This window comes from Acipenser ruthenus, chromosome 12 (assembly GCF_902713425.1).
Source record: "Acipenser ruthenus chromosome 12, fAciRut3.2 maternal haplotype, whole genome shotgun sequence".
NCBI classification, from domain to species: Eukaryota; Metazoa; Chordata; class Actinopteri; order Acipenseriformes; family Acipenseridae; genus Acipenser; species Acipenser ruthenus.
Genome location: NC_081200.1, coordinates 7,443,430 through 7,459,677, shown reverse-complemented (window position 1 = coordinate 7,459,677; position 16,248 = coordinate 7,443,430). Strand labels below are relative to the sequence as shown.

General features: G+C 37.4%; 2 protein-coding genes across 2 annotated transcripts in view; one reads left to right on the top strand and one right to left on the bottom strand.

Annotated features, from left to right (window-relative positions):
* Nucleotides 1–6,596, top strand: part of LOC117417095 (cohesin subunit SA-1-like) — a 38,078-nt gene extending 31,482 nt beyond the window's left edge. The window contains exons 24-34 of the mRNA XM_034028852.3: nt 316–490; nt 857–996; nt 1,289–1,390; nt 1,570–1,718; nt 2,027–2,155; nt 2,497–2,702; nt 3,135–3,303; nt 3,571–3,684; nt 3,975–4,089; nt 4,608–4,688; nt 4,828–6,596. Coding sequence (XP_033884743.1) covers nt 316–490; nt 857–996; nt 1,289–1,390; nt 1,570–1,718; nt 2,027–2,155; nt 2,497–2,702; nt 3,135–3,303; nt 3,571–3,684; nt 3,975–4,089; nt 4,608–4,688; nt 4,828–4,851 — 1,404 coding nt within the window. The 3' untranslated portion in view covers nt 4,852–6,596. The remainder of the gene's footprint in view (nt 1–315; nt 491–856; nt 997–1,288; nt 1,391–1,569; nt 1,719–2,026; nt 2,156–2,496; nt 2,703–3,134; nt 3,304–3,570; nt 3,685–3,974; nt 4,090–4,607; nt 4,689–4,827) is intronic.
* Nucleotides 6,597–7,057: 461 nt separating this feature from the next.
* On the bottom strand, nt 7,058–15,926 carry pccb (propionyl-CoA carboxylase subunit beta). The gene is made up of 15 exons (XM_034028853.3): nt 15,556–15,926; nt 14,869–14,988; nt 14,213–14,281; nt 13,799–13,855; nt 13,488–13,601; nt 13,047–13,157; nt 12,432–12,540; nt 11,199–11,319; nt 10,352–10,433; nt 10,142–10,265; nt 9,356–9,463; nt 8,615–8,715; nt 8,120–8,218; nt 7,473–7,572; nt 7,058–7,285 (listed from the first exon to the last, which is right to left on the bottom strand). The coding sequence occupies exons 1-15, from the start codon at nt 15,787–15,789 to the stop codon at nt 7,164–7,166; spliced, it is 1,671 nt and encodes a 556-aa protein (XP_033884744.2). The 5' UTR covers nt 15,790–15,926; the 3' UTR covers nt 7,058–7,163.
* Nucleotides 15,927–16,248: the final 322 nt, after the last annotated feature.

Below are 16,248 nucleotides of genomic sequence, written 5' to 3'. Positions count from 1 at the left end.
TACTGCAAAATACTACAATACATATGCTATTTTATGCTAAATGAAGTTGCGGTTGCCAAAATACTGTAGTAACACTTTGTATCTTTGTAAAGGAAATATTTTTATAGGTTTGCGAATGAAGTGCAATTTTCAATTTCGATTTAAGAAGGTGGAATATGGTAAATATGTAGGTGAATTAATGCTAATATTTATTTTTGCTCAGCTCCTTTTTGCAGTACATGCTACAGGGTACGTATAGCTTTACATGCAGCAAAGCTTTGTTTTTATAAGACAAATATGAAGCTAATTTAGATATGGAATTTGCTCTTGTTTCAGGCCTTTATGCTCCTCTGTGATCTTCTGATGATATTTAGCCACCAGTTGACGTCGGGAAGCAGGGAGGGATTGCAATCACTTGTGTTCAATCCAGATAATCCGCTGCAGAATGAACTCCTGAACTTTGTGATGGATCATGTCTTCATAGATCAAGATGACGAGAACCAAAGCATGGGTAAGGAAAACCATTTGCAGGACCCCAACATCAGAATTATCTGACTGCATCATTTAATTTTTTTTTTTTTTTTTTTCTTAAGTAATTGAAGTTTTTTGACTCTCAACAGAGCCACAATGCTGATTTGGAGATCTAATTATCCCTTAAACCTTTTATACAGGCCTGTGATTTGTGGGCACATAGCCAGTGGTGTCCAAGCTTGTCCAATATGTTGTTGTGTGTGGTTTATATATATATATATATATATATATATATATATATATATATATAATTATAATTATAATATATATATATATGAGATCTGGTTTTAACACATTTTCATATTTACCAAAGGTAATGTAATACTGGTTTGTATTTTGTACACAGAGGGGGATGAAGAAGATGAAGCTAATAAGATAGAAGCCCTACACAAGAGGAGAAACCTCTTGGCAGCGTTTAGCAAACTCATTATCTACGATATTGTTGACATGCATGCTGCTGCTGACATCTTCAAACACTATATGAAGGTAAGCTGCTGCATTTCTGTTTGTGGCATATAACATTTAAAATCTACTGGCCTAAAAATGCATACTGTATGTTTGAGACAACATATTGTATGCTGTGTATACCTGTAATATATTTTCTTTGACAGAAATTACAGAAAAGCACAGATACTTAAATATACACTAATTTGGGCTATATTGTGTGTATTAGTCACATGAGACAAAGGGAAATTGAACTTCACTTGAAGTACATTATTTAAATGAAATAAGTTGGAAAAAGTTAGAGAATTGTCATCCTTTTTTTTTTTTTTTTTAGTACTACAACGATTATGGAGATATCATCAAGGAAACGCTAAGTAAAACAAGGCAAACGGACAAGATCCAGTGTGCCAAAACTCTCATTCTCAGCTTGCAACAGGTAAGGAGACGTGTGATGGTTTTGAAGTGAAATGAACTCTCAAGGTTAACTTTTCAGTGCTGTAAATTAGAGGTTGGTAGCAGTTTACTTAATGTAAAACATTTACAAGACACATGTACAGTAAGATTTTTTTTTATTTAAATGTAATTGTTTTGATGTGTTTCTTTCTATTTGTTTAGCTCTTTAATGAGCTTATTCAGGAACAAGGACCTAATCTGGACAGAACCTCCTCTCATGTCAGTGGAATTAAGGAGCTGGCTCGCAGATTTGCACTTACTTTTGGTCTGGATCAGATCAAAACGAGGGAGGCTGTTGCAACCCTGCACAAGTGAGTTTCAGTAGACTAGCTGCTTCCAGAAGAGATGAATAAAGCATATGATCTATTGCCGATAGACTAGACATGACTTGTCGCAGGTGGTCGGTGGCTCTGTATGCTGCAGGACCCAAGGATTACTATGTTTTTCATCTTTTTTTTCAGGTTTTGTTTTGTTTTCATGTGTTAAGGTGGAGATTAAATGTTAAGACTTGATTTTCAAGGTTTGAATTCCATCCCTACTTCGTTGCTAGGGGATTATCCCTTAACATTACTCCTAACTGTAAAAATGTTTTTTTAGTTTTTTTTTAATTTAATTTTAGGGATGGTATAGAGTTTGCCTTCAAATATCAAAACCCGAAAGGACCAGAATTTCCTCCTCCGAATCTTGCTTTCCTTGAAGTTCTCAGTGAGTTCTCTTCCAAACTCCTTCGTCAAGACAAGAAAACAGTGTAAGTAAAACATCTACCCTCTGTGATACTGAGCTTGCTGCAGAATATTGTGGTAGTCTTGCATACAAATGTGCAAAACACAGATACTTATATAAATGTTAATTTGTTTTAATATGCTTTGATCTTTAATCTCCGCAGAACATAGAATCATATTTAAGAAAAAGCAACAATGGAAATGTTCTAAATTATTTGTTGCAGCAGCGTGCAAGTTGGCTACTTGCAGTTATTTATTTCAGATTTACTATAAGAACCTGCAGTTAAATGGACATTTTAGTAGCACAAAGCTAGTACACACATTATTTTTTTATTTTTTTTTACTTTCTCTGATGGATTGATTGCAGACACTCTTATCTGGAGAAGTTCATGTCGGAGCAGATGATGGAGCGGCGGGAGGACGTGTGGCTGCCCCTCATCTCCTACAGGAACTCTCTTCTTACTGGTGGCGACGAGGACAGGTTATCTGTCACCAGCGGAAGCAGCAGCAGCAAAGCGACGTCGGTACGGAGTAAAAAAGGGCGACCTCCACTTCACAAGAAACGGATAGAGGGTAAGAAAAAAAACATACAATGCTTGACCCAAGGAGGATAAGAAAGGATAAGAGTACCTTCCTTATATTACTTGGAGTTGGTGGTTTACCATCATTACACATAGAACTATAGTAGACCAAGACCTTCAACAAATAAAACTTATACAGAAATTGTCAGTGTAATTGTGGTGGTTTCTTATTAAAACTCCCAGAAGTGGCAGCCCAGTATGTGAATGTATGATCAGCCATGCAAGCTAGATGTATGGTTAAAGTAGTGATAAGAATTTTTAAACCAATATGCGGGCATGAATCTGTTGTAAAGGCATAATACTGCTTCATACTTTTATTTATTTATTTATTTATTTATTTATTTATTTACTTCCAGTATTGCATGAAGTATATAGTATTTGGAACATGTTGTTCATTTTCTTTCCTGGTATTTTGAAACTGTAGAGGAAAATGTGGAAAGCTCCTGGATAATGAGAGACACTCTCCAGACCCCTGGAGCCCTGCAGACACCACAGCTCACCTCTACAGTTCTCCGGGAAAATCCCCGGCAAGCAGCTGAACATATACCAGACCAAGACTCTGAGCCAGGCTCTGAAACAGACTATGTACACAAGTAAGGGAGCTTGCCTTATTGAGAGAATATTATATTGTAATCTTATGTTTTTAAACCAGGGTTAGAATTTCACACTCGTCCTGGATTTTAGAAATACTCAAATTCTGGTCATTTCAATTGTATCACTAAACAACTAGAGTTGGGGATCCCAGGATAAGTGTAAAACAGTCTAAACTGATGGAATTATGCTCACCTTGAGTGCTTTTTAAATGTTTAAGATTCCACATTTAAAGAAAATGAATATTTAACTCATTATTCTGTTTTTAGTCAACAAATGCAGATGTCCTGGTTAGGTCAGCAGAAGCTGGAGGATGTAAACCGGAAAGACAGAACGGGCATGAACTACATGAAAGCAAGAAGTGGTGGTGTCAGGCAAACTGTGTAAGTGCTAAAGAACCATTCAAGCTTATATTTTGAATATATACGGTGGACTCTTGCAGCAGTAGTTCCTATTGCACCGCACTACTTTTTACTAAGTGATATTTATATCAAACATATTAAGTAACAATAATGTCACCACAATCTAAAAAGTGAAAACTATTGCAGCTGAAAACCTTTTTAATTCTTAAATAATGGTAATCTCACTTAAGCATATATGTGTGGGTGGGTCAACGGGGCATGTAAATAAGAAGCTATTTTTTGTTATATTTAACTTTTCACGTTTGCTGTAGTCGAGGCCTCATGGAGGATGATGCAGAGCCGATCTTCGAAGATGTGATGATGTCATCACGTGGCCAGCTGGAGGACATGAATGAAGAGTTTGAAGACACCATGGTCATTGATCTGGTGAGTTGGAGTTGTTGTTGTGGTGTGTGGTGTTTGTGAGCGAAACGGAGCATGCTGTTAAGTGGGTTCTTTCACTGAGCTGCTCAGAGCGGCTCACTTCCTTAACATACCCATTTGTTTAATGCTGTTGTGATGTTATAATGATAATTCTACCTGCTAATAGTTTATAGTCATTTTTTTTCTGACATGTTGTATATCGTGTATTTGGTGGCTACCTCAAATCAAGTCGTGTATTTGTCATGCACTCTTTTACTGTGTCACATTCAACTTGATTGGAGGTAGCCACTTAAAAAATTAAACAGCCAAAAAGCTGATTTATTAAAGTATTTTGTCTGTTTTCAAAGAACCTGTTATGGTTTAAACATTTGAATACTTTGTCATTTGACATTCTGCATGTGAGATCTTTTTACTCTCAGTGAAGGTAGGTTCTATCAGAGGATGGCCTGACATAGCCCCTGGCTGCTTGTTATGTATCATCTTCATATACTGATTTACTTTCCTTTTTCATATTTTCACAGCCTCCTTCAAGGAACAGACGGGAGAGGGCTGAATTAAGACCAGATTTCTTTGACTCTGCAGCTATCATAGAAGATGATTCAGTATGTATAATTTCATCACAGTTTTTAATCTCCTACATATTTAGAAGTTTAAGAGAAAACAAAAGGATGGGGAGGGGGGAGGGAGAGAGACTTCCATAATAGTATTACAATTAATCATCATTTCTTCATTTTTCTGTAGGGTTTTGGGATGCCCATGTTCTGAAAGAAAAATTTCAAGACAAAGAATGGAAATGTGTGTGGAGCAAGGGGCCTTTATACTGTGATTGCTTGTTATATAACATTCTAGAATTGATCTACTTTATTTTGACAAAAAAAAAAAGAAAAAAAAAAAAAAGAAAAAAAAAGTCTGACCAGAAGACCACGCAAGAACTATCAAAAGGATTGTCACCCTTGTAGTGTACAGCAGTGGTACTTCCCCAACGATGAATGGCTTTCTTAAAATTGTCAACAAATGCAGGTGATACTGCTGCTGGAGTGATTTTTGGGGGGTAACCAAAAAACACATTGCAGAAGTTTTTAACATTAAATATATATATATATAATAAATACATACTGTACATTTAAAAAAAAAAAAAAAAAAAACGTTAATTTTGTTTGCTAATGTCAAGTTTAGATAGCAATGCTGCAATACTAGATTAGAAACGAGACATGTTTTTTAAAATCGCACTGGATTTGGTTAGCATTGTGGTACGCTTTAATTATCCTGGAGTTAGAAACAATCTCCTTGTTTCGCCATGGTTTTTACAGATGTAAATGTTTGATAATTGTTACTGATCATTGGGTCACTATCATTCGGTGGTCTTTCAGATTATTCGGTCAGTTTTGTTTTCATGTCGCCTTATTATTGTATGCATATACAGGTTTACAAATCTGCCCATTATTTAGCCAAAAACACTGGGTTCAGTAAGTTTGTGGAGTAAAATGATGGTTAATTCATGGGAAGACAAATAATAAAATGCAGTTTGCTTCATAATTACCACAGTAATATGTGTCATCTCAGTAATATAATTTGGTCTAGCAAGTGATTGGTGTCCACAGGATTGATTTTTAAGTAGTTTTCTTTAAGGGGCACACTGCAATCGATCTGCCACACACACATTCTTAATTTCGAAAATCTTCTGGTAAATGTTGTTTTCAGATTGCATCTGAAAACAACGATCTCTTTATATCTTAGCTGCAACTTATTATGATACACTTCTGAAGAGTCTGAAGGCACAAGTTTTAAAATCTATCGGTTTCTGGCAGAAGGATTGTTTTAAAACAGGAAAGTATAAAAGGAAACATCTAACATTTTTAACATGTACACCAATAAAACGGTAGCAGCTCTTTTTAAAAGTATTTTCCAGAAAATCACACTGATCATTTACCCAGGGTTTTTAAACAAATAAATAAATATTTTGAATTTTTAGTAGTTTTAGTATGAAGTTTTGAATCAAGTGAGATTGTCAAATGTTTGTACAGTTCTATTTGAACAGATCTGTTGCCAAATAGTGGATGGCATGGTAACTCAGCCACCAGAGGGCAGAATGACTCCAACTGCAAGGCTGTTACAGTGGGTAAATTAGTGTACATACAAAAGATTTAGCAGAGAGAGAGAGTGTGGTTGGTTTAATGTCCTCATTGTAGTTCTGTGGGCATAGAAGCATAATAGATGCGGCATCATTTGAGTCCCAATCGCAACAAACCTTGTCCTTCAGTCATCTGTAATGAAATGGAATAATAACTTGACAGTATTGTAGAACAATGTATAATTAAGGTTTCGTATCTAGGTACTTCCATGGTGGATTTCAAATTCAGTTCAAAGTCAATAGGTTTTATATTTTGTGTCTCCGATTTGGTTTTGCTAGTAATCCTGTAAATTGTACATTTTCAATATTAAAGTTTTCTTTTTGTACAATTTAAAAGATGATGCTTCACCTTTTCCTTTAATAAACTGTTCTAAAACTGTGTGTGTTTTTAGAATGAGTTTTGTATTGGGGTTCTGCAGTAGGTAAATACATTGATTCACCTGGTTCCAAGGTTAAGAGCGTATCAATTTATACTGTGTAAAAATAATAATTCCAAATTGTCATTGATTGGATCTTCTCTAATTTTAGATTTGATTTTAACACCTCAATGGATACAGTTTGATTTACTTTCTGAATCCGATTGTGTTTGATCAGTCACTTAACTTTTGCATTAAACATTTTATTCTAACTTGGCCTTACGATAAACTTAACTCCAGAATAACAGATTGAAAATCATACTTTGGTGTTCGTGGTTCATTTTCATTGTTCAATGTAACGGAGGAAAAAATGAAAGACCATTTGTTTTAACCTAAATAAGTGACCTAGAAATGACTGATTTGGGAGTTCAGCCAATGTTAATCAGATTTGCAGTTTTGGTTTAAGTAATATGAAAACAGTCCATTCAACAATTTGTACAACATTTATTTTATTTAATTCTAGAATTTCTGTAACAGCTTTTGCTACAATAAAGTCCCAATACAAATAAAATATATTATTTGATATGTATTTACAGAGGAATGTTGGCATGTTTCTTCCAGGGGTTATTTTGCTGCTTACTAGCCAACACTTCCAGGTCACGGCAAATGCGCCTTCGAGTAGTTGAAGGCTGAATGATGTCGTCAACAAAACCTGCACAAAACAGTTCAGAAATTAGTAACCTTAAAATCCTGACAAAATTGACATTTGTAAATATTTACAGATAAGACACAAACATGTATTGAGTGTTTGTGGTAGTCTATACTTTTGCTATGTGCAGTATATTTCTCAAACAGTGCATTACCAATTACCATAGCTGTTCTCAGGATAAAATATGTACCTCTTACAGCTGCTGGAAAGGGGTTTGCAAATTTCTCCACATACTCTGCTTCTGCCTCTGCTTGATTTTCCTTTCCTCTGAATATAATCTGTACAGCACCCTGTAAAACCACAACAATATGTATGTATGATTTCATCACAACAGCGTAACTCCCAACGCTGAAATATAGATGAAGTGTATTCCTACAGCAAAAAGGAGTAAAACTGCATCAAGCAATCAGAACCAAGGACTTTAGAACCATACTCAAAGGTTTGTGAAATTTTAGACACTTAAATCCCTATTCTCCTATAGGGTTTAGATTCCATCTGCTAAGAAAAAAAATGGGCTGTAGGCATGCAAGTAAGTGATCCTCATAACTTGGGTGAAGCTTTTTGTTGCAATTCAGAAAGCCATAGTATGAAACAGCTTTCCCCTTTATGTAAGGGGAAAAATGCTAATTTAGCCTTAACTGCTTTTTTTCCATTTTACATTGTGCTTGTCCAGTCTAATGAGTTTAATGTGGACCCTGTGCATTGACACCAACTTTGTTATTCGCTTGATGCGTTGAGAATCTGTTGCTTCCATTTACAGAACACTTGTATTTGTTTAGAAATCCTAAAAGCTTATTGCTGGCACTCCAGAGAGAAAAAAACACAAAACATAAATACCTTGGCACCCATGACTGCAACCTCGGCTGAAGGCCATGCATAGTTCACATCTCCTCTTAAATGTTTTGAGCTCATCACGTCGTAGGCACCACCATAGGCCTAGGCCAAAACAAGACACTTAGTATTGTAAAATAATTGACAATCTACATATCTTTCTGTATCTCTGCCCCCGCCCGTATAGTTTTCCTATCTAAATTTAGGTGAAGACATTTAAAATAGATCAGCATGGACTTCTCATTTTAAAGGGAGGACCAACCAATGTTTTACAATCCATTGTATTACTTATTAGCAGCATTATCAATGGTCCACCTTTTATTAATTTCCACTGCATTAGTTCCTAGTAGTGCATCGCTAATTTAAACAATCTGGTATTCAGTTAAGGCTTAACAACTAATTAAGGTTTAAAGGGTGGGAGAGAGATGGAAAATAAAAACAGAAAACTAGAAGCCCTAGTTATACTGCAACCATGTGCGATTTCCCTTGCTATGGCCCTACCTTTCGGGTGATCACTGTGATTTTTGGCACTGTTGCTTCAGCAAATGCAAATAGCAATTTAGCACCATGCCTGATGATACCTCCATACTCCTGGGCAGTTCCTGCGATTTTAAAAGGTAAAAAATTAAAAGTGGGAAATAGAACATAGCAACATTACATGGATCAAAAGCAAAGATTGGTTTCTGAAATAAAGCAATATCCTAGCTATACCTCATATTCTCAAGAGTGTAATCGTGCACAAAGCACTGCTAAAATAAAATCAGCAAAGTGCTACAGAATAAATACCCTGCAGTGTTTACAGAAACGCATTAGGTTACCTTTGCTGTGTCCTGTGTTGTCCGTATAGCAGTGTTTTATTTTTAAATGTTGCCGACTATTGAAAATTTTAATCACACATGGTTCATACATCATCAGGTCAATACATTTCTACTTGGCAGCGTTTGCCAGGGTAAAAAGAAAAATCTCTTCTAAGGATCGCAGTGTATCCAGATGACTGTCTCTCCTGCAACAATACTGGTTTTCTGTTCTCACAATACTGCATGTATTTCAAATCACAGCATTGTTGCAGGAGGGTGCATGAACTGGACACACTGCAATGCTTTATCCAAGGCGACTTTGAGAGACTGTAGACAACGCAGGACACAGCAAAGGTAATGTGTTTCCTGTAAACACTGCAGTGGGTTTCTGTAACACTTCAGATAGAACGCCCCTTTCTTACAAACCAATCCAAGTAGTACTAACCTGGGAGAAATCCAGGGACATCTACAAATGTGATGATCGGTATATTGAAGGCATCACAGAATCTCACAAAGCGGGCTCCCTTCACAGATGAGTTAATATCCAAGCAACCTAAAGCAAAAGTTTTACCTTAGAATATGAACTTGTGTTTTGGAAGTTATGGGGTAAAAATAGCACAAAATATCTGAACCCTTTGCAAGCTGTAGTGAGAACAATATACTCACTCTAAATATACTATATATAGTAGTACTGGTTTACAAAACCCTACTTCGTGTACTCCATGCACTAACATAAATAAATGATCTGTATACTAGGGGTGTATACACTAATGTCACAATGTGATATGTATCATGATATGCAGGTCACCATACAATATAAGTATATCACGATATAAGTATATCACGATATACTCTATGTGATGGTCCTGATGGGCTACTTGTATAAGCATAAAATCAAACGATCATTTAATCATGGGCTATTTTGTTAAAAGACAAAAATGCAATGAGTTAAGGAGGGTATGTATTCATCATACCAACTATGAAATGCATTTATTCTTCAGTGAAGAACCATTTGGTGAACTACAATGAGCCCTGTAGTGCTTTTGGTCTTACTACAATACTAAAGATTCATGCCTCTATTACGATACATGACAAAGAAAGTATTGTTACATACTGCATACAATATTATAAATCAAGCCTGCTTAAAACACACGGCTATAAAACTATAGGGAGGTGGGCCTTCTGTAACACAGCCTGGACTGTATGTTGTACTAAAATGCAAGTCTCTCACCCGATGCCACTTTAGGTTGATTGCCCACAATCCCGACAGTGCGCCCATTCATTCTGGCAAAACCAACAACAATATTCTTTGCATAGTTCGGCATGATTTCAAAGAATTCTCTCTCGTCAACAATCTGTAATAAATAGGAAATAATTGGCAAAGCAGCACTAGATCCCAGATTCTTGTAGTTCAAATGACAGACAGGCCCTGTCTACTCACCCCACGGACAATGTCTAGCATGTCATAGGCTTTGGTGTTTTCAAATGGAACTATTGTGTCCAGGCCAGGAACAAGACGCTCACTAGAATACATAACAATTGACAAGAACGTTGTATTTATAATGATTCACTTTTAATGGTTTAAAAAAAATCAAGCAAAGCAAAGATGCAGTAAGTCAAACATGGCAGTCAATATCCCACACAGAGGTGGCAACTGGTGCCATTGGTATTAAAAATGTACTGCTAGTCTAACACCCTTCCAGCCCATAGGAGATTATTATTAGAGATTTTGCATTAAGGGAGTTTTGTTTTGGCTGGGAATTACAAAGCAACCATTAAAAGGATTTACTGTGAAAATTGTACTGCAAAACTGAAGGACACAAGTTACATATGAGAGAAAAAAAGTGGTTGGGTTGCCTGTAAATGAAAACATTTTCTGCATTTATTGTGGGTTGGAAGATGGTAAGATACATTACAAGTTGGGCCTTTCTCTTGTACTATCTCTATGCTGCTATTTTGGATTTATCCAGTAGATGGCAATAGGTCTATTCTAGTCAGCAGTGGTACTATTTCCCTTTTATTCATTCATAAACATTTGCTTGCAATGTGGTATTATGACCAATAGATGTCATTGAAAACATATCTTGAAACAACAGATTAGGTACTGCAGAAGGGTTAAATAAAAGGTTTTAAGCAAAGTATTCCTTCAGCCCAAGCAGACATTGCTTCTTCTAGGTCTTGGAAATCCATCCCAAACTAAAACTGATTCAAACCCGGACTTACTAGCTCTTACCCCATCGGTCATCCCATTTCATGTCCCAGGAATACATTTTCCAGTCCTCACTAACCTGGGGTCCTGGCACTCAACGACAGGTGCAGAATCCTTGTTACTGAGAGGTAGGAAGTTGAAGAACTCTCTCAGATTCAGCAAGGCATCTATATCGTTCTCAAATGCTCTGTGTGCAACACCTACAAAAACAAAAGCACAGACACCCTGTTAAAACAGGAGACGAGGTGGCATTGTGGATTAACACTGTGGGAATTGAAAGTCTATAAAAAGCTGTGCAACTGACAGTAGGCGCACAGGACTGAATAGCTTGAGCCAGACGAACTAGCTTCTCCTCCACACAGAGATACATGTAAAGTGTGGCAGTCTGGCTCTTGTGGTGCAATGCATTCCAATTTATACTGTATGTATATAGAAGCATATTATAGCAAAATGTCACCTGCATTAACCAGCGTTACTAAATGCATCTGACTATGCAAAAACAAAAGTACAGTTCCTTAGAGTCCATGCAATTAAGACCGGCACAGCCAGAGTGCAATTACCAGTTAATTACACACTACCCTCATTATGGGGCTCTGTATCATTAAACCCACTCTGAGATGAGGCTTTGGATTGAGTGCGGCTGGGAGCAGAGACCTCAATTAAATGCATCAATCCTTACGCACACAATAGACTGCATTTACACTGGTTCTGGAGATGTAAGAAAGTCCTTGTCTAACAGGTTTCTTAAAATAACAAGCCCCCCCCCCCCCATCACACATGATCTTGAACTGACCTCCTGCTCAGAAACACTGCAGGCCTCCTTCATAAACACAACAATAAAATAATACAACGAAATCAGCCTCAGAATGGCTTTAGATCAGTTTAAGGTTTTTGCTAGGTTAGATTTTTCTAGCAGTTGTCTTATGCACTAATTTAAATCGTGTCAGGCACAGAAATTCAAGTGGAAGGAATCACAACAAACAATAAGGCAGCAGAGCAGTCTGCAGATAACAGCAGCTGCTGCTGATGATGATTTCGAATTGAAAGTCAATGATTATATTATATATTAGCATAGATGCTTTGCACACATTCTATAATTATAGGACGTGCACAGCCTCAGATACAGGGTTAGGGTTGGTGTTATTTATAGTTATGGTATATTGCTTTCCATGAAAATGTGCAGAAATGTCTCCCGAAATAACCTGAAACATAAAAAAACTAATAAATCAATATACGGACATAACAGCATTGCGCCACTGGGATCACAATTAAACAACCCTGTCCTTTAGTTTCATTACCAGTAAAGACTGACCTGACACGGCTGTATGAGTCTTTGCACCGCCAAGCTCTTCCTGCGTCACATCCTCATTGGTAACTGACTTCACAACATCCGGGCCTGTGATGAACAAATATGAGGTGTCCTGGAAGAAACAAAAAACGAACCAGCCTTTGTTAACAGAGCATAGCTTTTGAGCATCCTAAAAAATCTAGCAAAGAAAAATACTCATCACAACAAAATACAGTATATTTTGAAGGATCCACAATACACAATGACAATGATATAAACTAGAATGCAAAACAGGATCAGCCAAGTATGGAATTACACTGAGTTATAGATATGTAAAGTAAAAAGAAATGTCCCGTTACTGCAACAGAATGCAAATAGATATACACTTCTTTAGTCTTTGCAACACTGTTTCTTGTGTTATCCTGCAATATCGTGATGGGGAAGTTAAATATAGATTCCCAGGGTCTGAAAACCAGCTGACTTGGATGAAAACCATCAGAACACATCATTGCAGAGAGCTCTCAGCCCAGCACAGAGGACCTCAGGGGCGTCTGCACTGAGCAGTGAGAAATCGATTCTAGCTTTGGAACAGGGCTTTCATTCGTGTCATAGAGCTTCAATAAAAATTGTATCTTGTACCTTCACCATAAATGTGAAGTCAGTTAATGCAGGAGAATAGACAGCTCCACCGGCACAAGGACCCATGATGAGGGAGATCTGAGGAACAACTCCTGAAGCCATTACATTCCTCTGTAAAAAAAAAAAAAAAAAAAATTAAATAATAAATGAGCACAAAAGTTGCATTCTCTGGTAAGGGGGTAGTAATATCAAGTACAAAATGCTAATATAAAAAATGTTATCAGTATTTACAGCTTCTAGATGTAAATTACTGCTGTTTGTCATCAGGAAGTTTTAAGTCAAATGGTTGAAAATGTGATCAGTATACAGTGTTTGTGGGGAAGCAAAAAGTCCCTTTAACATTAACAGGAAAGGGGAAACAAGTTAATAACACTGGTGTATGCAGGGATAAAAGTGCTCCAATCTAATTCCACACTCCTGTGTTGCTCACAGACATCTTACCAAGAATATATCTGCGTAGCCAGCAAGAGACTCCACCCCTTCCTGGATGCGGGCCCCACCCGAGTCATTGAGTCCGATGACAGGAGCGCCCACCAGCAACGCCTGGTCCATGATCTGTAAGGGGAGGACATACTGCTGTCCTTAATCATGCAATACCCCTCTCTATACAGTTAGACATCTAACAGTTCACTTTTAATTGATCTCTTTCAGCACTAACCTCTTGAATTAATATGACTTGGAAATTACCTCAAAATTGCATTCCTTTTATCAGTGAACTGTTATGTGATTTCTATATTTTCTGGGTACATTACCTTACAAATCTTCTGGGCATGAGCTCCTGACAAGCTGCCACCAAACACAGTGAAATCCTGCAAAACCAAGAACAAGGATGAACACCGATACACCTTCACAGAAAACAAATCACAAGCCTGACACCTGGATTATAATGGGCAGTGGATAATAACTGGCTCTGTAAAGGGTGGATGCGTGTAAGGTTCCTGTTATATCTTTAACAAGCATATAATACTTAATAATTGCTATACTGTATTTACAGACAACATATTCAGCATCTAAGTTAAGCACTGTAATTAATATTAATAGCAACAGATTATCTGACATAAAAGGCTGATGTATACATTCCCTAACAAAGATAAACAGTACCCCGCTTGCTCTGATAAGCGGTCAAAATCACTTCCCCAAATAAGGGGTAACAAATAAATGCTTACCTGACTGAAGACATATACCAATCTTCCATTAATGCGGCCCTGACCAGTGACCACACTGTCTCCTGGAAACTGGAACAGATTAGTGTTGAGAAAATGGAGCGTGCAGTCACATTATTTCTCATTTACAGAACTAACGTCATCATATACTGTATGAGTGTATATACAGTGTGGAGTAGTGGTTAGGGCTCTGGACTCTTGAGGGTCGTGGGTTCAATCCCAGGTGGGGGTCACTGCTGCTGTACCCTTGAGCAAGGTACTTTACCTAGATTGCTCCAGTAAAAAACCCAACTGTATAAAATGGGTAATTGTATGTAAAAATCAATGTAATTGTATGTAAAAATAATTGTAAGTCGCCCTGGATAAGGGCATCTGCTAAGAAATTAATAACAATGATAATAATAATAATAATAATAATAATAATAATAATAAGGACCAAGATCAAGATTTTCATAGAAATTCATAATAACATGGTCTGCTTTAGTAAATTCAACTACATTATTTTAATAAAAGACATTAGTGATTTTTTACATACATCAGCAGCATTATATTAGAATTGTGATGTTAATCTTACTGCTGATGACATAGCATTAGAATCAGAATTATATTAGGAATACTCATGGATTGAGATAGTTATACAGGCAGATATATACAGATACCTTGTTTTGATCAGCCTCCATACCGAAGTCTGAACACCTGTGTTCCACAAACGTGTCATATTCAACAAAGGTGCCTGAATCCAGCAGCAGTTCAACACGCTCTCTAGCCGTTAACTTTCCCTGCACATAGAAAACGCTTCATCAGTCTCCCTATGATCAATTCAACATGAAACTCAACCCAAATAAGGTGCACGCATATTCAGACCCAAGTTTTACCAATGTGACACATAGCTGTAGATGTAAGAAGTAACTATTTTCTAAATAAATCCATACATTTACAGTATGCTAAAGTAAAATCACATCTATTAACTTAGTTCCACTATCAGGTGTGGGGTTATTGTTATTACCCCTGCACTAGGAATGCATTCATCCCAGGTTAAGATATTCTATAGCAGTTACAGAGAGAATCATAATCTAATTAGCATTTTTAGCTATGTATTGTGAGGTTTGATCAGTTCCGCCTCTGTAGACAGTACCAACACAATTACATATTTGAAGTTTTGGTGATTAATGTAATATGATAATTATAACAAATTCTTGATTTACACGGTGTACTTTCTTCTTGGCGGGTTAGCTAGTCCCACTGATCGTTTTCACTCGATAGCAAAAGAAAACTTCCACAACTACCTAGTCCAGACTGCCATCTACATCCTAACATTCACAAGCGGTATGACATTGCCATCTCACCCGCTTGTGTTGTGCCTCGATTCTCTTCTGACCTCCCCCGACCAGCGCAGCCTTCCGTTTATTCTCTATCCTTTCCTGCACAGAGAGGTGGCTAACAGCGTACCACCGTGGCTGAAGCTGCAGTCTAGGTCGGACCGAAGCCCAAGGGAGCCCGCTTCCGGGGATCAGGCTCCTGTAAACGACATTAAATCCAGTAAGTAACCTGGTGCTGCTTCTTACCATCAGAGCCGCCATGCTGTAATTTCCTCTGACTGGCTAACCATTATATCGTGTTTAACTACCATGACCAATTGCCGAGCATCTCCGGTTTTGTGACACCAATCAGGAATAGCAGAATGAGCTGGGGCGGTGTACAAATCTACAAATAAGGACCAGCAGCGCATGTGTAGAAGTTGGTTGCGGGAGTGTAGTTTTTTTTTTTTTTTTTACAGGAACTCTACCTTTCAATACACGTCCATTTGACCTCAAATCCCCACAACGATGTGGCTTAATATCAAATCACAAGAGCTGTGGAAGGTTACTGTTCTGATTGGTCAAATTGTACCTCACCCACAGCACAAAACGCCTACTCGCTGGGTGTGTTCACGATACGCAGACAGAAAACCTGTCCAAATTCATCGTCTGCGTGAACTCAGCCGGAAAATACGTCACCAGGTCACGCATCCACTGGCTTAAAAGTCTGCGCAGCCGCGC